The sequence below is a fragment of the Nothobranchius furzeri genome, chromosome 18 (assembly GCF_043380555.1).
Source record: "Nothobranchius furzeri strain GRZ-AD chromosome 18, NfurGRZ-RIMD1, whole genome shotgun sequence".
Classification (NCBI taxonomy): domain Eukaryota; kingdom Metazoa; phylum Chordata; class Actinopteri; order Cyprinodontiformes; family Nothobranchiidae; genus Nothobranchius; species Nothobranchius furzeri.
Genome location: NC_091758.1, coordinates 4252354 through 4271010, shown reverse-complemented (window position 1 = coordinate 4271010; position 18657 = coordinate 4252354). Strand labels below are relative to the sequence as shown.

Here is an 18657-nt window from a genome sequence, read left to right as displayed (position 1 = left end):
TGATTGGCATTGCAAATGCTAATTGGGTTTATTGACCTTTACTGGAGGTGCATAAACGGAATAATTTGGCTCCAAGCTCCACACCCTAGATCCGAAAAAGGAAACAAAAGAGAGGGAAGATGTTTCAGTCCAAATTAAACCTCCTGCTTCCAACTAAACCTGCAACCTAAGGACAGCTGAATTAAAGAATGTTTAAATGCTGATTTCAACAGAGTCTTGTTTTCTTTGGTCTAAAACTGTCTGTGAACCTGTTTGAGTTGGTTATAGGAAAAGCCACGGCAGCAGCTAGAAGGTTGTGGTAGCAACTGTAGGGATTTCTATAAAGAATGTGTTCCCAGATCAGCCCCCAAGCTCATGTGCCTTTTAACAGTTCATTCGTGAAAAGACCAGTTAGCCTCTTTTCATGAATGAACTGTTAAAACTCACAATTTTTCCTAAATTATTTTTATTATCCAAGATGTCACAGTTTTTACTTTTCCCGTCAATCTGAGTTTGAGTTTCTTCACAGATTGTCTAAGTGGGGCTTGAAGGTGAGGGAGTCATTGCACAAGAGGTATTAGTATGTATGAACCACCGAGTGACCGGAGGCGATACTTTCAGGTCCTGTTTTAGAGTCTTGGCTGACTTTGGCGTGTTTGCATGGATGTGACTTGTTTCAGCTCCAACGGCTCCAGTTCAGGTAATGGTAACTGTGTTTCAAAGCACTGTCAGAATGTTACCCAGCACCAGCTCAACACCATGCTGGGGCTTTAATCAACAGAAAACTGTCCCCGAGGCAGTGTGTGTGTGTGTGTGTGTGTGTGTGTGTGACGTCATCGCTGGTTGTGTTGATGATGCCTTTTAACTGTCAGTGGGGGGGATGTGCATGAGATCTGATCGCTGTTCCAGAACAATTTGATTTTGGGATGCTACCCTCCTGCTGTGCTGATCTTGTGACAACCACTGCGTTCACTAACTGGTTGCCACGACATGAATGCAAAAGTAAATACAACTAGTTACAACCTTTGTTAGAACGGCAAAGTAGTCAAGAATGAAAAAATAAAAGCCACTGGCTTTAATTATACAATAAGATGATAAGAAATGATGTCTTTTCAGAATAAAGTTGAAAACTAATGAGATTTGCTATCAGGCTTTGTGTATATGTTAGTGTGGAGCATTATAATATGTGTGATAGATATGTAACATTAAAAAAAACATATTTTATTTTAGTTGTTTCCCAAAGTTTGACTTATGAAAAACTCCCATAACAGCCTTTGTTAATGGAAGTCTAGTTTAGTCTCAACCAGAGGTGACATTCATCTAGAGGGTTATTCATCTAATCTTTACAGAAAGGGAGAAGTTGTTTTGCTTCTTTCTTCTAAAGACAGAAACAAGAGATTCTTTTTGTGAAGACACAATCAGACCAGGACTTGTTTTATCCTTACAATCAGCTTGTTCGGGCGAAACTGGCGCAGGGGTCTGGAGGTTGCTCTGGAATCGGTGGGATGCCCACAAAGATTCATTTATGACAGCATGTGCCACGCTAAGCTATCTAACTCTTTTTGGGGGACCAAGACAAACGCGACATTTCATCCGCCTACTGAGGTTTTTTGCAGGACATCAAACAGAAACATATAAAACACTGCTCCTTCCTCCATATATGGTTTTCTGCTTTGACTCCAACTGATTTGTTTGTTTGTTTCTCTGAGCAGCTGCAGAAAATAATGTGCTCTGTAAACTCCATTACATTTTGCACATGCATTTCAGTTCAATTAGACCATTCCAATCATTTTAAATGAAAACTACAGTCAGCAGCAGAAACATGACAACAACGTGTGTACAAAGTAAAAACCAGCAGTGACCTCTGGTTTCTCACACACCAACCAGCTGAGCAGACCTTTGGCACCTTCAGGCTTCAAGAGAGAGAAGCTAAAATCTGCTCGTGGTTGAGACTGACAGATGGACAGACAGAGAGTGGGAAGCTCCTGCCTCTGGAGAGGAATTCTGGAGGGAAAGAGACAAAAGATGAGGAGGGACCAGGGAGGGACAAAGACCAAAGGCTGCAGTTTGGGGGGGGTTAATGAAAGGGAGGAGGACAGAGAGGCGGAGGGTGATAGAGTCAAGTGACAAAGCTTGCGGGTGATTCTTCAGTATGATACAGGGGAGAAAAGAAAGGAAGGGGCGGAAAGGATGGGAGAGAAACTATTTTCCTAATTTAATTTTCAAAAAGTTTGGACAAAACAATGTTTGTGCCTAGGGTGATTATTTGGTAAATGACCTGCATTTGATATAGCGCCTTCTAGAGTCCTGGAACCTTTACAACACAATCAATCATTCACCCATTCACACACACACATTCACACACACACATTCACACGCTGGTGGGGATGAGCTACGATGTAGCCACAGCTGCCCTGGGGCGCACTGACAGAGGCGAGGCTGCCGTACGCAGGCGCCACCGGTCCCTCCGACCACCACCAGCAGGCAAGGTGGGTTAAGTGTCTTGCCCAAGGACACAACGACAGCGACAGACTGAGCGGGGCTCGAACCTGCAACCTACCGTTTACGGGGCGAGCACTTGACTCCTGTGCCACCGTCGTCCACATTATTTATTTGTTTATTTGACCATTATTCAACCAGGTGAGTCGATTGACGACCCAAGACCTGACCAAGAAGCAGCAGCGAGAGCAGAAAATATTAAACATAATATTAAAACACACACACACACGCACGCACGCACGCACTCACACACACACACACACACACACACACACACACACACACACACACACACGCACGCACGCACGCACGCACACACACACACACACACACACACACACACACACACAATATAATCGGAGTAATCCGTCAGAAGCAGGTAAACTGATCAGAAATGAGAAAGGTAAGTGATCTATCGGCGAGCTCCAGTCATTGGGAGCAGCAAGCAGCAGCAAGGAGCAACCAAAAAGAGTGCAGGCTTTGGGAGTAACCATGGAAATTAGGTTATGGTGCATACATTACTATGGTTGTTTTACTGATGATTGTTTTATTTATGCACCGATACCAACGTAGCATCCAGCAGGAACGGAGCTGTGGCTGGTTGACAGGAGGACAGAACAGATCACAGCTATTCCTGAGTGATAAATCAAAACCAAGTTTTTGTTTGTTGTTTAACCACTGAAAATGAGTTAAATGAGGTCATCCGATACACAAACTCACACCCAACAGAAAGCAAACTGGTCTCTGAAAAGCGGACCCCATCTGACCCCCCCAGAACAGAAACTCCACCAGTCTCACTGAGCTGCTTATTCACAAGGGTCTGGTGACCCCTTGCTAAGTGCTCATCTGATACTGCACCCCAAAAATGGGGAAAAACTCAGGATTAGTGTACACGCACGTGTGTGAGTGCTCAGCAGTTGGTTAGCCCAGCTGTCGGTGCTAGAGCCAGAACCTTGTTTTTACAGGATTTATTAATCATGAACGAGTGATTAAAAGTTAATAAGTTCCACAAAAATCAGAGGAAGCTTTATGAAATGTTCATAACTCAACGATTAGCAGCATCTGTCTGTAATGTCCCAGTGATTGATCATTTATTCATACTGGTCTAATTAGGTCCAGTGTTGTTTGCTGCTCAGCGCTGAGGTCAGACATTTGTTTCAGAGGTCAAGATGGAGAACATCCTTTCGTTTTAAACACATCCTCAGGGAACTAACACACAAACTAAACTGCTGCAATTCTTCTGTTATTTTAATTACTTTAGGTGGTTTTCGAGAGTGAAGAACACATTCATAGCAGTGGTGTCCCCTAGGGATGTCCAGGGGTGGCCAGGGTCACCCCTAGGAAATTGCATATTAATCTTCACACAAACCATAAATCCATCTTGATTAGTCAAGAAATAAATAAAAATATACAGGTAATGAGTGAATAAATAATCAGAATAAAATATTTATATATGTTGCTGCTGCTCATTATTTTCAAAATAAAGTATAAATCTCCATAGATTTTATTTTAATTTTAGTACAGCAACAGACAAATTAAAAAATTCTACAATTCCAAAACATATATTTTTTAAAAATTTCAAATTACGTTTCTAAACGTTTGTGATTCTCAAACTTATGCTAAATGTTTTGGTTGCATCTGGTTTTTCATTGAAACTAATAAACGAGCATTCCAATAGGCATCAACAATGGCTAACCCCTCCCAGAGGTACCACCAGCTCAAATTCTCTAAACTTCTGTTAATCCCCAAAGTTTTAGAAAAGGTTGTAGCAGTTTCCAGTCAGGTTTTTGTAGAGCTGAAACAGCTCCTCTTAGGGCAGGGGTCACCAACATATCACTCGCGAGCTACCAGTAGCTCACTTAAAAGTTACTCGTCTGAAAGCAGCCAGCGAGCCATCCTATCAGACTTGTTATTATCGAGGGACAGATATTTAATTTGTTTGCAAGATGTCCCGTTTTCTCTAAATATAATTAAAATACATTTTATGGAAGTAAAAAAAAAGAGTGGTGATGAAGACGTGCTTCTAAAGAAGACGGGGTGATGTTGGTTACAAAGATCTGGTTTCAGAAAAACATCCTCAGTAAAATATTTTGGGCGACAGTAAAGTTGGTAAAGGCTGGTTAACACAAATAAAAGCCTGTTTGTTTATTATGATGAATACAGGCTTCCAAACTTCCTGGACATTTCCTGTGTATTAGTTTGAACAAATGATTTTCTCAACATGATTTTAAAGCCCTCTCTCTCTCTGCTCTGTGTTGCGCACAGCCGTCAGACCCGCAAAGCTGATCCAGAGGCAGATAAAAAGGATAAACCTCCAACCTTATTTTAATATTGTCAACAAAAAACACAGCAAAGCATCATTTTACCAGCAGTCATTGAAGCTTAACTCAACTTTGATGAGCAAAAAAAAAAAAAACCCCATAAAAATGATTAAATGAATCAGGAAAGCAGGAAAGAAATCTTGTTTCTATCTTTACATTTATTTTACTTCAGTTCAAGCTATTTATAATTTTGTGTTTTCATCACATTTAGCTTGTATTTCATTTAAAATGTTCTCTGCTTTATTCATTTTATGAGAAGAATTATTTTGCATTGTTTGGAAAAGTGATCATAACAATGATTACTTGAAATGTTTTGTATGAACTGCTACTAAAGAATATTAAATGTTCTTTAAATGGATAGTGTTTCGAAGTATTTGTTCATTTATGACATAACTGCTGAACACGTATAGCACTTTTAACATCAGCAAATTCACACACGGAAAGCATCAATGTGAATAAATTGTATGGTGGTAGCTCTCCTGTACTTTCATTGTGTAAAAGTAGCTCACGGGCCAAAAAATGTTGGAGACCCCAGTCTTAGGGTCTCTAATGACCTTCTGACTCACAGTGATGCAGGGGACTGTTCTGTTCTGGTTCTGCTCGACCTGACTGCAGCCTTTGACACTGTTGACCATCATCTGCTACTGGAGAGGCTGAGAGACTGGGTAGGCCTATCAGGAACTGCTCTGGAGTGGTTCACCTCTTATCTGAGCGTTCCTTCTCTGTGACCGTCTTCAAGTTTCGGTCCTCTGCTACCTCCCTCACTCATGGTGTCCCACAAGGCTCTGTGCTGGGGCCTCTATCTGCTTCCTCTTCAGATAAGACTGAAGATAATAAGCCTGAGCTCTTTCACAGGAATCTCCTACCATCTTTATGCAGATGACATCCAACTGTACATCTCCTTTAAGCCCCATGAGATGTCTAAGCTGCAGCTGTTACACACCTGCTTAGACTCTATCAAAACCTGGATGGCTGGGAGCTTTCTTCAGCTGAATGAAGATAAGACTGAGATCCTCATCTGTGCCCCAGACAAGCTGGTTCCCAAAGTCAGAGACTCTCTTGGTCAGCTTGCTTCTCACACCAAACCTTCTGTCAGGAATATTGGCGTGACCTTTGACCCAGCTCTCACCCTGGATTCTCATGTCAGTTCTCTTGTTGGCTCTTCCTTCTTCCATCTCAGGAACGTTGCTAAGCTGAGTCCCATTCTGTCCCGCTCTGAACTTGAGACAGTTCTCCACACCTTCATCTCCTCACGCTTAGACTACTGTAACTCTCTTTTCACGTGTCTGAGCAGAACCTCCCTGAACCGTCTACAGGTGGTTCAGAACGCCTGTGTTCGGCTTCTGACCAAGTCCTCCAAACACACCCACATCACCCCGCTTCTCCTCCAGCTTCACTGGCTGCCAGTCAACTTCAGGGTTCATTTCAAGATCCTGGTTCTGGTCTTTAGGGCCTTACATGGACAAGCACCATCTTACATTGGTGATCTTTGACATGGTCTGGAGAAGGAGTTTAACCCAGGACATGCAGAATCAACACACTCACAAATAAAGATCAAAAAAAGGTATTTATTAGTAGACTGGAACAAAAAGCGCACTGGAGCTTCCAGTGGATGAGTAAAGTCCGTACTCAGCGTCTGAGGAGGGGAGAGCAAAATAAGGTGAGTCCTGAGAAGTAAGTCTTAACTGAGGAGGTGCAGAGATAAGACTTACTGGGCAAAGGAGATGAGGAAAAATAGGGAGGGGCCGGTCGAGAGTTGGGTGAGTCGAGGTGTGTAAATCCAGGAGAGGGAGCGTGTGGGAAGCAGAGGAGTGGGGCGACTGGAGAGATGAAGAACACTGGGAAGCTGAGTCCAGACAGTATGTGGCAAAGGTGAGTCTCCTGATGAGTCACTGTATCCTGAGACGGCTCTACTCCAGAGATGTTCCAAAAAAAATCCTGAACAAGACGTAAGCACAAAAGTCCACAGAGAAATAAGCCAAACACAAGAGATACAAAGTCACTGTAACACTAGACGGCTGGAATCTACCGAGTAGTAGTAATCATCCCGCGTCGAGGTGTGTTCTCCAACTCCTTAAGAAGCCAGTGCCGTTGATTGCTAACCAGAAGCAGCTGGGCGCCTCCCTCTCCTGAAAAACACCTCAAAGATAGAATGTGCGATGGGAGTACTCACCGACTCATGACAGTACACCCCCCCCCCCCCCCCCTCAACGGACGCCTCCCGGCGTCCTGGCAGACGCCTCCTCGAAGTCCCGGATGAGGGACGGATCTTCAATAAAGGAGCGTGGAACCCAGGAACGCTCCTCCGGGCCGTACCCCTCCCAGTCAACGAGGTACTGGATGCCCCTGCCACGGGGTCGGGAGTCCAGAATCCTGCGAACAGAATAAACCAGACCGCCCTTGTAGAACCGTGCAGGCGGGGGAGGAGCGGGCGTAGGGCAGAGACGGCTCGTGGTCACCGGCTTCACCAAGGACACGTGGAACACAGGGTGAACCCTGAGAGAGGGAGGCAGGGCCAGCCGGACCGCAGAGGGCGTGGGGATGTCCAGAATCCTGAAAGGACCCAGAAACCTGGGCGAAAGTTTGCGGCTGGATGCCTTCAGGGGGATATCCTTGGAGGAGAGCCAAACCTCCTGACCAGGAGCGTAGGACGGGGCAGGACGCCGCCTGCGATCAGCAAGCCGTTTGTTGGAGGCAGCCGTCCTGTCCAAAGCCGCCCGGGTGGATGCCCAGGCCCGTTTGGCCCCCCGGAGAAACTGGAACCGAGGCGAGGGCTGGAGACTGGAGGGAACAGGGAAAGTTGATAACCCAATGAGGATTCAAAAGGTGACTGACCTGTTGCTGTAGAGACGTGAGAATTGTGGGCGTATTCAATCCAGGGGAGGTGCGAACTCCATGATGACGGGTGAGCTGAACATACACAGCGTAACATAGCACCGAGTTCTTGGTTCATACGCTCACATTGACCATTGGTCTGGGGATGGTGTCCAGAGGTAAGGGCGACTCGGGCCCCCAGAGCCTCTGCAAACTCCCTCCAAACTCTGGATATGAACTGGGGACCACGATCGGACAAGCTCTCCTCCGGGATACCATGCAACCGGAAAACATGTCTGATGAGCAGTTTGGCTGTAACAGTAGAAGATGGAAGAGTTTTCAAAGGAATGAGATGGCATGCTTTGGAGAATCTGTCCACAATGGTGAGTATGGTGTTGAACCCCTGAGAATTCGGTAAACCGCATACGAAATCCAGAGCCACATGAGACCATGGTCGAGAGGGGGTTGGCAGAGGGTTCAACAGTCCCGCAGGTGCACGGTGATCACCCTTCTGCTGAGCACAGATGTGGCAACCTGAAACATAATCCTTGACATCTCGGTACATGGCCGGTCACCAGAATGTGCGTCTGATGAGTGCTATTGTACATCCTACTCCGGGGTGCAGTGAAAATCTGCCAGTATGAGCCCAGTGAATGACCTTGCTTCTCACAGCCTGCGGAACCCAGATCCTGTCTGGAGGTTCCTTACCTGGATCAGGGTCAGTTCTCTGTGCCTCCAGTACCTGGTCACGTATCTCCCACGTCACACCTCCCACAACACACGCCGGGGGTAGGATGGTGGAGAGCTCAGTCTCCTGGTCAGAAGCATATTGTCTCGAGAGAGCATCTGGTTTTACGTTCTTGGATCCGGGTCGGTATGAAATCTGAAAGTTGAAACGAGAGAAGAAAAGGGACCACCTGTATTGTTGTGGGTTTAGTCTCTTGGCCTCTCTGAGGTAGACCAAATTCTTGTGATCAGTCCAGATGATGAAGGGAATCTCAGCTCCCTCGAGCCAGTGCCTCCACTCCTCAATGGCGAGTTTCACCGCCAAGAGCTCTCTGTCACCCACGTCATATCGGCTCTCTGTTGGGGTGAGACGGCGAGAAAAAAAAGCACAAGGGTGAAGGCGATGGTCGAGCGGTGATACCTGTGACAACACGGCACCGACTCCGGTGTCTGAGGCGTCCACCTCGAGTGTAAACTGGAGTTGGGGGTCAGGGCGATGGAGCACTGGAGCGTTCGTAAAAAGTCTCTTCAGCTTCTGAAAGGCTGCTTCGGCCTCTGTGGACCAAACAAAAGGGCGGTTAGTGGATGTGAGGTTGGTTAAAGGTGTGGCAGTCTGACTGAAATTTCTGATGAATCTTCTGTAGAAATTGGCAAAACCCAGGAATCTCTGAAGCTGTTTACGTGACGAGGGGGTAGGCCACTCTGTGACCGCCTGGACCTTCTCAGGGTCAGCCTTCAGTCTCCCACTTTCGATCACAAACCCTAAAAACTTAACAGTAGAGACATGAAAAACACATTTCTCTGCCTTCACATAAAGCCGATTTTCCAGGAGTCGTTGCAACACAGAACGCACATGCAAAACGTGTTGTTCCAGAGTCTTTGAAAAAAATCAAAATGTCATCTAAGTAGACTGTCACGTACTTATTCAACATATCTCCTAAAACAGAGTTCACCAGAGACTGAAACACAGCTGGAGCATTAGTTAGGCCGAAAGGCATTACCAGATACTCAAAATGTCCTAACGGAGTCTTAAATGCCGTCTTCCACTCATCACCCTGTCTGATTCGTACCAAGTGGTACGCATTTCTGAGATCCAGGTGGCTAAAAATGGTGGCGTCCTGAATGGGTTCAAAAGTGGAGGTTAACAGAGGCAGAGGATATTTGTTCTTTACTGTTATTTGGTTCAATTCCCTGTAATCAATACATGGCCTTAGAGTCCCCTCCTTCTTTGGAACAAAGAAGAACCCTGCCCCCAATGGTGAGGTGGACGGCCTGATAAGACCGGCTGCTAGAGACTCCTGGATATATTTCTCCATGCTCTCCCTCTCAGGTTTGGAAAGGTGATATAGTCGACTGGAGGGAAGTGGGGCTCCGGGTAACAACTCAATGCTGCAATCAAAGGTCTGTGTGGGGGAAGAGAAGAAGCACGGTCCTTACTGAATACCTGTCGGAGGTCATGGTAGGCCGGAGGGACGTTGGAGAGGTCAATCTTCTCAGGAGGAGAGGTTGTGGAATCTTGGAGAGTTGGTGAGGCTGAGCGAAGGCAGGCTAGAGAACACTCAGGACTCCATCCTTCAATCTGACTGGTTCTCCAGTTAAGCTGGGGATTGTGGTGTTTCAACCAGGAATGGCCAAGAACCACTGGAGACTGGGGAGAGGGAAATACAAAAAACGCCAGAAGTTCTGTGTGGTTACCTGACACCTTTATCTGCAGTGGGATGGTCTGGTGAGTGATGGTGGACAAACTGCGATCATCCAGAGACGAAACCGTGAGAGGAGAAGACAAACGGGTGGTAGGTATTTTCCACCTCTTCACCAAACCGACATCCAACATAGATTGCTCACAACCAGAGTCCACCAGAGCCTCTAACTGAAATTGTTCAGAATTAAAACACACAGTGCATGGAATTGAACAACGGGAGCTAGAAGAGTCTGAATTTCCGCCCACCAGTAGCCCCGGCTTTACTGATGGGCTCTCCCTTTTCCCAGAGCAGGACAGGCTCTGGCAAAGTGTCCGGTTTGCCAGCAATATAAACAGAGACCTGACCTCAAACGATGTTCCCGTTCCTCTGGGGTGAGGCGAGTGCGACCCATCTGCATAGGTTCATCAGCTGTGGGGGTCTCGGAAAAGGAGCGATGACCACCCAGGTTTCGGTCAGGAATGGGAGCTGGACGGGCACTGCTGGCGGGGCGCCGTAGCTCCTGGTGACGTTTATCAATGGAGATGGCCAGGCGAATGAGCCCCTCGAGAGACTGAGGTTCGGGGCACAGCGCCAGCTGATCCAGTACACGAACACTGAGGGCCTCCGTGAATGCAGCCATCAACGCCTCCTCGTTCCACGAAGTCCTAGCTGCCAGGGTTCGGAACTCCACAGACATGTCTGCAACCGATCGTCGGCCCTGCGACAGGTTCCAGAGTCTCTTTCCGATATCTGAAACGGACTCAGTCTGTCCAAAAGTTAATGTAAAGTCCGCTAAATACTCATCAAAAGGTCCTGCTAAAAAGGCAGCACAATGGCTCTTAGCTTCCGCCCACCGTAGGGCTCTTCCACGTAGTACTCCAATAACGTAAGAAATCTTACTTGAGTCCGTGGGAAAGGCTCCAGGTGAGCGTTCGAACGCAAGCCGGCACTGGAGCAGGAAGCTGTGGCACTCTTCGAACTCACCGCTGAATGTCTGTGAGGGAGGAGAAACGGCTGGACGAAAATGTGACATCTCTGTGGGGACAGGAACTCCCGGTCCGGAAGCAACAGGAGCGGCTGCTTGAGGTTCCGACCTTGTAGTCTGTGGCAGCGGCTGCGTAACCCGCTCATGGATCTGCCGGACTAGGGCCTCCAACTGCTGGTAACGATTGTGGGCAGCGTTGAGCTGATCCATAAGCAGTGGTAATGTCTGCTCCTGTTGAGACATTCTCTGAAGAAGATCTGAGAGGGTTGAGTCTGCTGGGTTAGCGGGTTGGCGGGATGATTCTGACATGGTCTGGGGAAGGAGTTTAACCCAGGACATGCAGAATCAACACACTCACAAATAAAGATCAAAAAAAGGTATTTATTAGTAGACTGGAACAAAAAGCGCACTGGAGCTTCCAGTGGATGAGTAAAGTCCGTACTCAGCGTCTGAGGAGGGGAGAGCAAAATAAGGTGAGTCCTGAGAAGTAAGTCTTAACTGAGGAGGTGCAGAGATAAGACTTACTGGGCAAAGGAGATGAGGAAAAATAGGGAGGGGCCGGTCGAGAGTTGGGTGAGTCGAGGTGTGTAAATCCAGGAGAGGGAGCGTGTGGGAAGCAGAGGAGTGGGGCGACTGGAGAGATGAAGAACACTGGGAAGCTGAGTCCAGACAGTATGTGGCAAAGGTGAGTCTCCTGATGAGTCACTGTATCCTGAGACGGCTCTACTCCAGAGATGTTCCAAAAAAAATCCTGAACAAGACGTAAGCACAAAAGTCCACAGAGAAATAAGCCAAACACAAGAGATACAAAGTCACTGTAACACTAGACGGCTGGAATCTACCGAGTAGTAGTAATCATCCCGCGTCGAGGTGTGTTCTCCAACTCCTTAAGAAGCCAGTGCCGTTGATTGCTAACCAGAAGCAGCTGGGCGCCTCCCTCTCCTGAAAAACACCTCAAAGATAGAATGTGCGACGGGAGTACTCACCGACTCATGACAATCTTCTTAGTTCCTACACCCCCAGCAGGTCCCTGAGGTCCAGTGATCAAAGCCTACTGGTTGTGCAGCACCAGGCTAAAGGTCAAAGGTGACAGATCATCTGCTGCTGTGGCCCCCAGACTCTGGACCTCTCTCCCCCTGAGCCTGAGATCAGTGCACTCAATGGTCTCCTTTAAAAAGCAGCTGAAAACTCACTTGTTCAGGCTGGCTTTGGTGAGACCTTCATCACCACTCTCTCCTTATTCTGCTCTCTTTACCAATTCCACATTTCCCGTGATCTACTGATTACCCTTTTCTTGTTAATTTTCTCTTTCCCTTTCCTTACATTTTAAATCACATATATTTTTTTATATTTTTCTCATTCTTATATTTTAAATAATTTTTAATCATTTTTATTTATTTACGTATTTATTTGTTCTTTTGAAGCACTTAGTGATTGTTTTGTTAGATACACTACAAAAGATTGTTCTTTCTTTTTCAATTCGGTATGAGAGGCCTCAAAAGGTTTTTCTGGCCCCACCTGCCAAACCCCAATAAAACAGTAGGGTAGCAATGTATGAATGTAATAACTTGTTAATGGCATGATGCCATCTGCTGGCAATCTGATGTAACTACATAACTAACATTTATCATGGTATAGAAAAAGAAAAATGTCAAAATCTTTAATATCTTTAAAGGGGCATTATGGAAGTGTGCCAGCCAAAACATGTATAGAAATAATAAATGTCTTCTTCATACATTCTCCTGCAATGCCCTGGTCCTGTAGAATGAGCCCTGGCATTTTTACTGTGATTGCCTGCTTTTCTGTAAAATCACAGAAAAAGAGAGATGCTCGGGTCGAGCAGGCTGCTTCATGCGCGTTCACGCTCAGGCATCGCCCTCCGAACTGTTCTTTGAACGTTGTTTCAGCTGTCATCAAGCATATAACTGTTACAGATTCAAAAGATGTCACTGGAGGTTTAGCTCGGCTGTAGTGCATAAGACCCGGGTTTGACTCTGGACGTGAACATAATTTATTTAGAATTTATTTTTTACATTAATGGTATATTTTTTTTACAGTAAGATGCCCAAATTTTTATTTGAGACTCGCCGAACGGCATTGAATTCACAGATAAAAAAGATGTGGGTTCAACTTTCATTTTGGAACAACTTTTCAAGCAAGGGAAGGGAATGATCTGAGCATGCAGGAGGACTGACCCATCATAAACCTTTGTCGGCTGTGCTGAAGAGAAAGGTACAGAACCACATTATTTAATGAATTAGCTGTGCGTTCTCCTGTCCTCCGGGCTACACACACACACACACACACACACACACACACACACACACACACACACACACACACACACACACACACACACACACACACACACACACACACACACAAGGGACTGTCTCAGCTGTTATTTTCGTTAAGGAGTGTGCACGTACAGCATGCGCGACTCGTGCACGAGCCTACTATTGAAGCTGCCGTTACACTTTTGGCCTGAGGGGGCAATCGCGAGCATAAAAATTCAAAACTCCGTAAAGTCCCTTTAACAACATAACAAAGTTGTTAATCATACTGAGTTGTTGGGTAAAATCAAGATTTCATAAGACATTTTATTATGGATATGAACTGTAAGAGTGAGCTACATCAGAAAGAGTTATGTCTTATGTATGAATCAACTGTTGAGTCTCTGTGTACGGCCGTGGTGCTTTGTGTAAACATCAGAGAAAAGGGTATCAGGGGAGGCCAGACTGGAAGGTCCATAGATTAAAAAGTTCATTTTATCTTTGTTGTGGGGCTAGAACGCTGCAAAATAATAACGTCAATGACTTTTGGGGAGATTAAAAACTATCAATAATTGTACCATTGAATATTGATGGGTGTGTCCTGAAGAACTTGCACAGCTATGGCTAATAAATATTATGAACTGCTTAATTGTGTGAAGAGCACATTACCTGTAGTGAATAATGTGGAGTTTAATGATGAAGTTATTGTTTCCTCTGCAGTAATTTATGGATAAGATTACAGCTGAGTAATGCCCTCTAGTGGCTATGTGTTTCTTTACATGCAGGCTGCCTGACTCGATGCTCTGTTGTTCTAGTCCCAGTTGTCAAAGATGAAGTAAGGAAGCTAAACAGCTCTGACAACTGTAGAACAACAGCCTTGGCCAGTGTTATGTCCAAAGTTCTGGAGATGGTGATATTGAGAGATATTTCCTGATCTCAGACAAACAATTTGATTTAAAACGACAGCGTGGAAGTGACTTATGCATCTTTGCATTAAAGGAAATTTTAGTTAAATATAAAAGGCAAAAAACTACAATGTTTACGTTTCATTTGATCGTGTGAATCCCGAGAAGTTATTTCAGAAGCTAATCAAAAATGTGGGGTGCCTGCTTTCTTATTCCTTTCCTTTTTTTTTTCTAACCGTGTCCTGTCTGAATGCTGGTAACAAGCCTTACAGATTTATTCTCAGGTGGAGCATCAAAGCGTCTGCTTTAAATGTCACGCCTGATACTTCAAATTTTATTGTTATTGTTTTTGAATGCTTTATAATTCCGACCAGACACAGAGACAGAGGTGAAAGAGAAAGGAAAAGACAAATGGTGGGAAGAGAGAGAGAGAGAGGGGGGGGGGGTCCACAAAAACAAACAATAATGAACAAGAGTCTGCTTCTAGACCTGCAGAAAGAGAAGAGCAGAAAAAAATGGGACACACAACAATACATCAGGAGCAAGCTATCACTGCGTCAGCCTGATGATGAAATATAAAATCAACATTGTTTAACTGAACAATCACACGATAATAAATCACAGTGCATTTAGTGGCAACGACAGCCTTGAGACAAGTGTTGAACGTGCCCAAGCCCATACTTTTGAGAGCACCATGTGAGCACCTGTGTGTGTACACGCGCTTGTTTCTGTAAGGTTTATCTATAGGAGCGTCCAATAGAGAGTGTGAGGGACCACAGATCTGCCCCCAAAGATGCGTAGGAGACGGGGGGAGCTCCAAGTCCCAGAGATCCAGGCGCTGCCCCAGAATACAGGAACCGCAAGGGGACTGCAACCAGAAAGGCCCCCGCCCCCCTCGAGAGGCGCAGAGGATCGCCCCGGGGGGCCACAACCAGCAGCCGGCAGAGCCCCGGGAGATATCAGCGGCAAGCCCACAGGCCCGCCCGCCGCCTCCCACCCCCTAGCCGGCCAAGCCCGGGACCCAGCGACCCAGGACCCAGGGGCGACCACCCCCGCCGAGGACCCAGCAGAGCCCAGGGACCCAGACCCCACCAGGCAGCCACTGGGATTGACCAGGCAGGCGCCAAAGATCTTAAACCCCCTGACCCGGGAGCCACGAACACTCAGGCAGACCAAGGCACCACACCCCACACCAGGTGGGGGAGGGGAGACGAAGATCTATATCATCAAAGGAGGTCCCAGGAGAGGGGAGGAGTCAAAGGCCCCACCTGACATATACAGTCATACACAAACACAGTCACACACTCCCTCCCTCATGCTCACACATACACATACAACCAAAGACTTACAAAAATGCACGCCGGACACCCACTCATGCTCCCCATACACACCCTATTCACTCTGGTCCCGGTACTGCTGCACACTGGGTACAACCATCACCGGTTACCAGAGTTTGACCCTTTCTGCTGGGGTGCTGATGAGCAGGCTCCTCCGCCCAACGCCGAGCCCAGCAACCCACCACCCCAGACCCCAACCAGAGGGCCAGATCTCCCTCCTAGTCTCCATCCCCAGGAAGTCAAGCAACAACAGAGGTGTGCTAAGACCCCTAGTCTCCCTCCGCCTGCTCCAATATAGTGTTGTGTGATCATGAGGTGTATTCCATGGCTGTGGTGAGCGGGCAGTGCGGGCATCATCCGGCCTATGCCAGCTGATGCCACCGCACCACCCCACTTACACCCTCAGCCCTCGGTGTCTAAGTGCAGTTTAAAATTGGAAGTGGGCACCGGCACTCGGGAGGAGGCTGAGAAATCCCCCTGCCAAATGCCCTTGAATGTGCTCACTCCCAAGGCCCTAAGTGTGTGTTTGCGTGGAATGTCGTCAGTGGAAGTGTATAAGGTGCAAATAAAATTGGGGGGCAGGTAGCCACAGGAATGCGGAAATGGGGTCCATACCCGCACTCCCCGACTTGTCCACCCCCCAAGGTCCCATGTGTATGTTTGTGTGATGATGTGAGGAAGCAGGAGGAGAGAAATATGCGGGGATGGGGAGAAACGGCTGGTTGGGCTTAGCCCTCCAGGAAGCCAGCTCCCCCACTGGCCCCAATAGGCACCTCCGTTGTCAAATTGCCACCAAGGGCATGGAGACCCCAGCCCATCCTGCCAGGGCCCAAAGCAGCAGCATTACAGAGCCCCACGGAGTCCGAAGGCAACAACCCAGCCCCATCCCAGCAAAAAATCTATGCCCATCCCTGCATTTGCACAACTTCCAGAATATATAAGACATAGGACATCCAGGTAAGGTTGGGTCCTCCCCCTCCTGGACCTCCCCCTCCCCTGTGATAGAACAGCAGAGGAGCCAAGGTCTACATGAGGCCCCCGAACCCGGGCCAGGCACTGCTGCAAGTTCCTGCCTTCTTCCCGGCAGCATACATGTCAGGACCCGACCCCCAAGGCCCCGCCCAGATCCCCACACGGGGCCGGCCACCCCCACACCCCGGGCCCCCACCCAGACCCGCCCAGGGGCAATGCAGCTACCAGGCAATGACCCATGGCCGCCGCCAAGACCTCCAAGGGGCCCCACTCATGACCGCCGGCAGTCCACCCCCCGAGGCAACCCAAGCACCTCCAGAGGGGGGCAATGGCCCCCCAGTCCCAGACACCCCCAGTGAACCCACCTCCAGGGAACATCCGGATACTCCAGGTGACCGATGGGGTCCGTTAGGGTGGAACTTTATCTCCTTTACTCTTTATTACAGTGTGTACGGAAATTATTCAGATCCCCGTAGATTTTTCACTCTGTGTTAAATTGCAGCCATTTGCTAAAATCAATTTAATTGTTTGAATGCTGTTAAGCATTCAAACAATTATTGTTTTCCTGTTTTTCTTTATTCTTCTTCTTCTGCTTCTTCTTATTCTGCTTCCATACACGTTTTGAACCTCTTCTTCTCCTTCAAATTTTGAGCTATTTCAACAATTTTATATCAAAACGTTTAGCTCGTTAAGCTCCTTCCGTCTATTACTTTTGGCATTGATATCTTTAAAATTTTGAGTTATTAAACTTTTTCTGCGAAAAATTTCCCATTGAAATGAATGGGATTGGTAAATTTTCAGCAAATTCCTATCACTTTTTTGACCTCAAACTCTATTGGGTTCCTTTTAACTTAGAGACTTCATTCAAAGTTTAACAAACTCACAAGACTTTCCTGTTTAACATATTAAAGAGGCTTTTTGATATCTTTCACGGTTTTTCTAAAATCGCAGGTAGAAGTTGAGGTACGACTTGAAATTTTCAGAAAAATTCACAAAAGTTATAATGGGGAAAGATAGGAGCAGTGACCCTCCCTTGCTCAATTTCTGGCATTGTCCCGAGAGAACCGTAGGTCCGATTGAAATGAGACATACGCTGGCTTACAGCTAACAAATATACCTTCATTTTGAGCTATAATTCATGACTGTACTTTAAACATTGTGGTCGTACGGTTCATTTGTTTGAGAAAATTCAGATAAAAAAATGTCTGTCCCCACTCTAAACTGAAAATTCCGCACTCTAAATTTTGAACTTCACATCTTCTGTGAACAACTCTTTACTACCCCCAGACCGTTTGGACTACCAAAACAAATTATAACTCAAAAAGTAAAGTAGGAATTTTTGTCAGCTTTTCAGAATGGGTTTCATTTTATCTGTGAGTGTTACCGTTCTTTCGCTACAAGCCTCAGAAAGAGGAGAGACCCAGATTTTCCCTCATTGAAACCGATGTTAAAGGAACAGAGGTTTTCTACCTCAGATCTGCTTCAGACAGCTAAAATGTTCTTGTCATAGCTTCTAGACAATTCATGGTAGGCACATAAAAATGGACACAGATGACCAACAAAGCCTTCTGCCGCTCACGCTTTTTGAATTTTTCAATGCGGTGCAGTACTTTTCGAATGTTGATGAGAAGTTTGACAGGTCCAATTTCCAGTGGCGGCTGGTGAAAAATATTTTTGGTGGGGCTGTGCTATTTTTTTTTTAAACAAACTTGTGCTTTCTGAGCTTTGTGCACAACTTCACTATTTCCTGAATTAAGCACAGCTCTTTATTTCCTGTCTTACATTATTGGACAAACTGATTAATCCAGGTGTGTCTGACTATTGGCAAACTGCCTTGCGGACCAAGGTTGAAAAATACTGCATTAAATTGCACATAAAATAACATGACCATAAATGGTAAATAGGCAATGCAAGAGGCAAGTAACAAAAACATTTTGTTTAATTTCAACATTTGAGTGAACACGAAAAATTATGAGCAGGTCACTGTTACAGTAATGGTAGTAAACACTACTTAGACAAAATGCCAGAAATTTACACTGTTAGGACTTATGGAAAGTGGAAACACTTTCATAGGAAATAATGTCATCAGTATCCTCTTACAAATGTCATATTTCCCACTTTTTGGAACAATAACACATTTCTGGTTCTCAATGAGATATTTTTA

The 18657-nt window shown here is 46.2% G+C and overlaps 1 protein-coding gene across 1 annotated transcript; it reads right to left on the bottom strand.

Annotated features, from left to right (window-relative positions):
* Positions 1 to 6347: 6347 nt before the first annotated feature.
* LOC129154840 (uncharacterized) lies at positions 6348 to 8065 on the bottom strand. The gene is made up of 4 exons (XM_054735090.2): positions 7761 to 8065; positions 6829 to 7580; positions 6512 to 6737; positions 6348 to 6435 (listed from the first exon to the last, which is right to left on the bottom strand). Exons 1-2 carry the CDS (start codon positions 8063 to 8065, stop codon positions 7007 to 7009), a joined length of 879 nt encoding a protein of 292 aa, XP_054591065.2. The 3' UTR covers positions 6348 to 6435; positions 6512 to 6737; positions 6829 to 7006.
* Positions 8066 to 18657: the final 10592 nt, after the last annotated feature.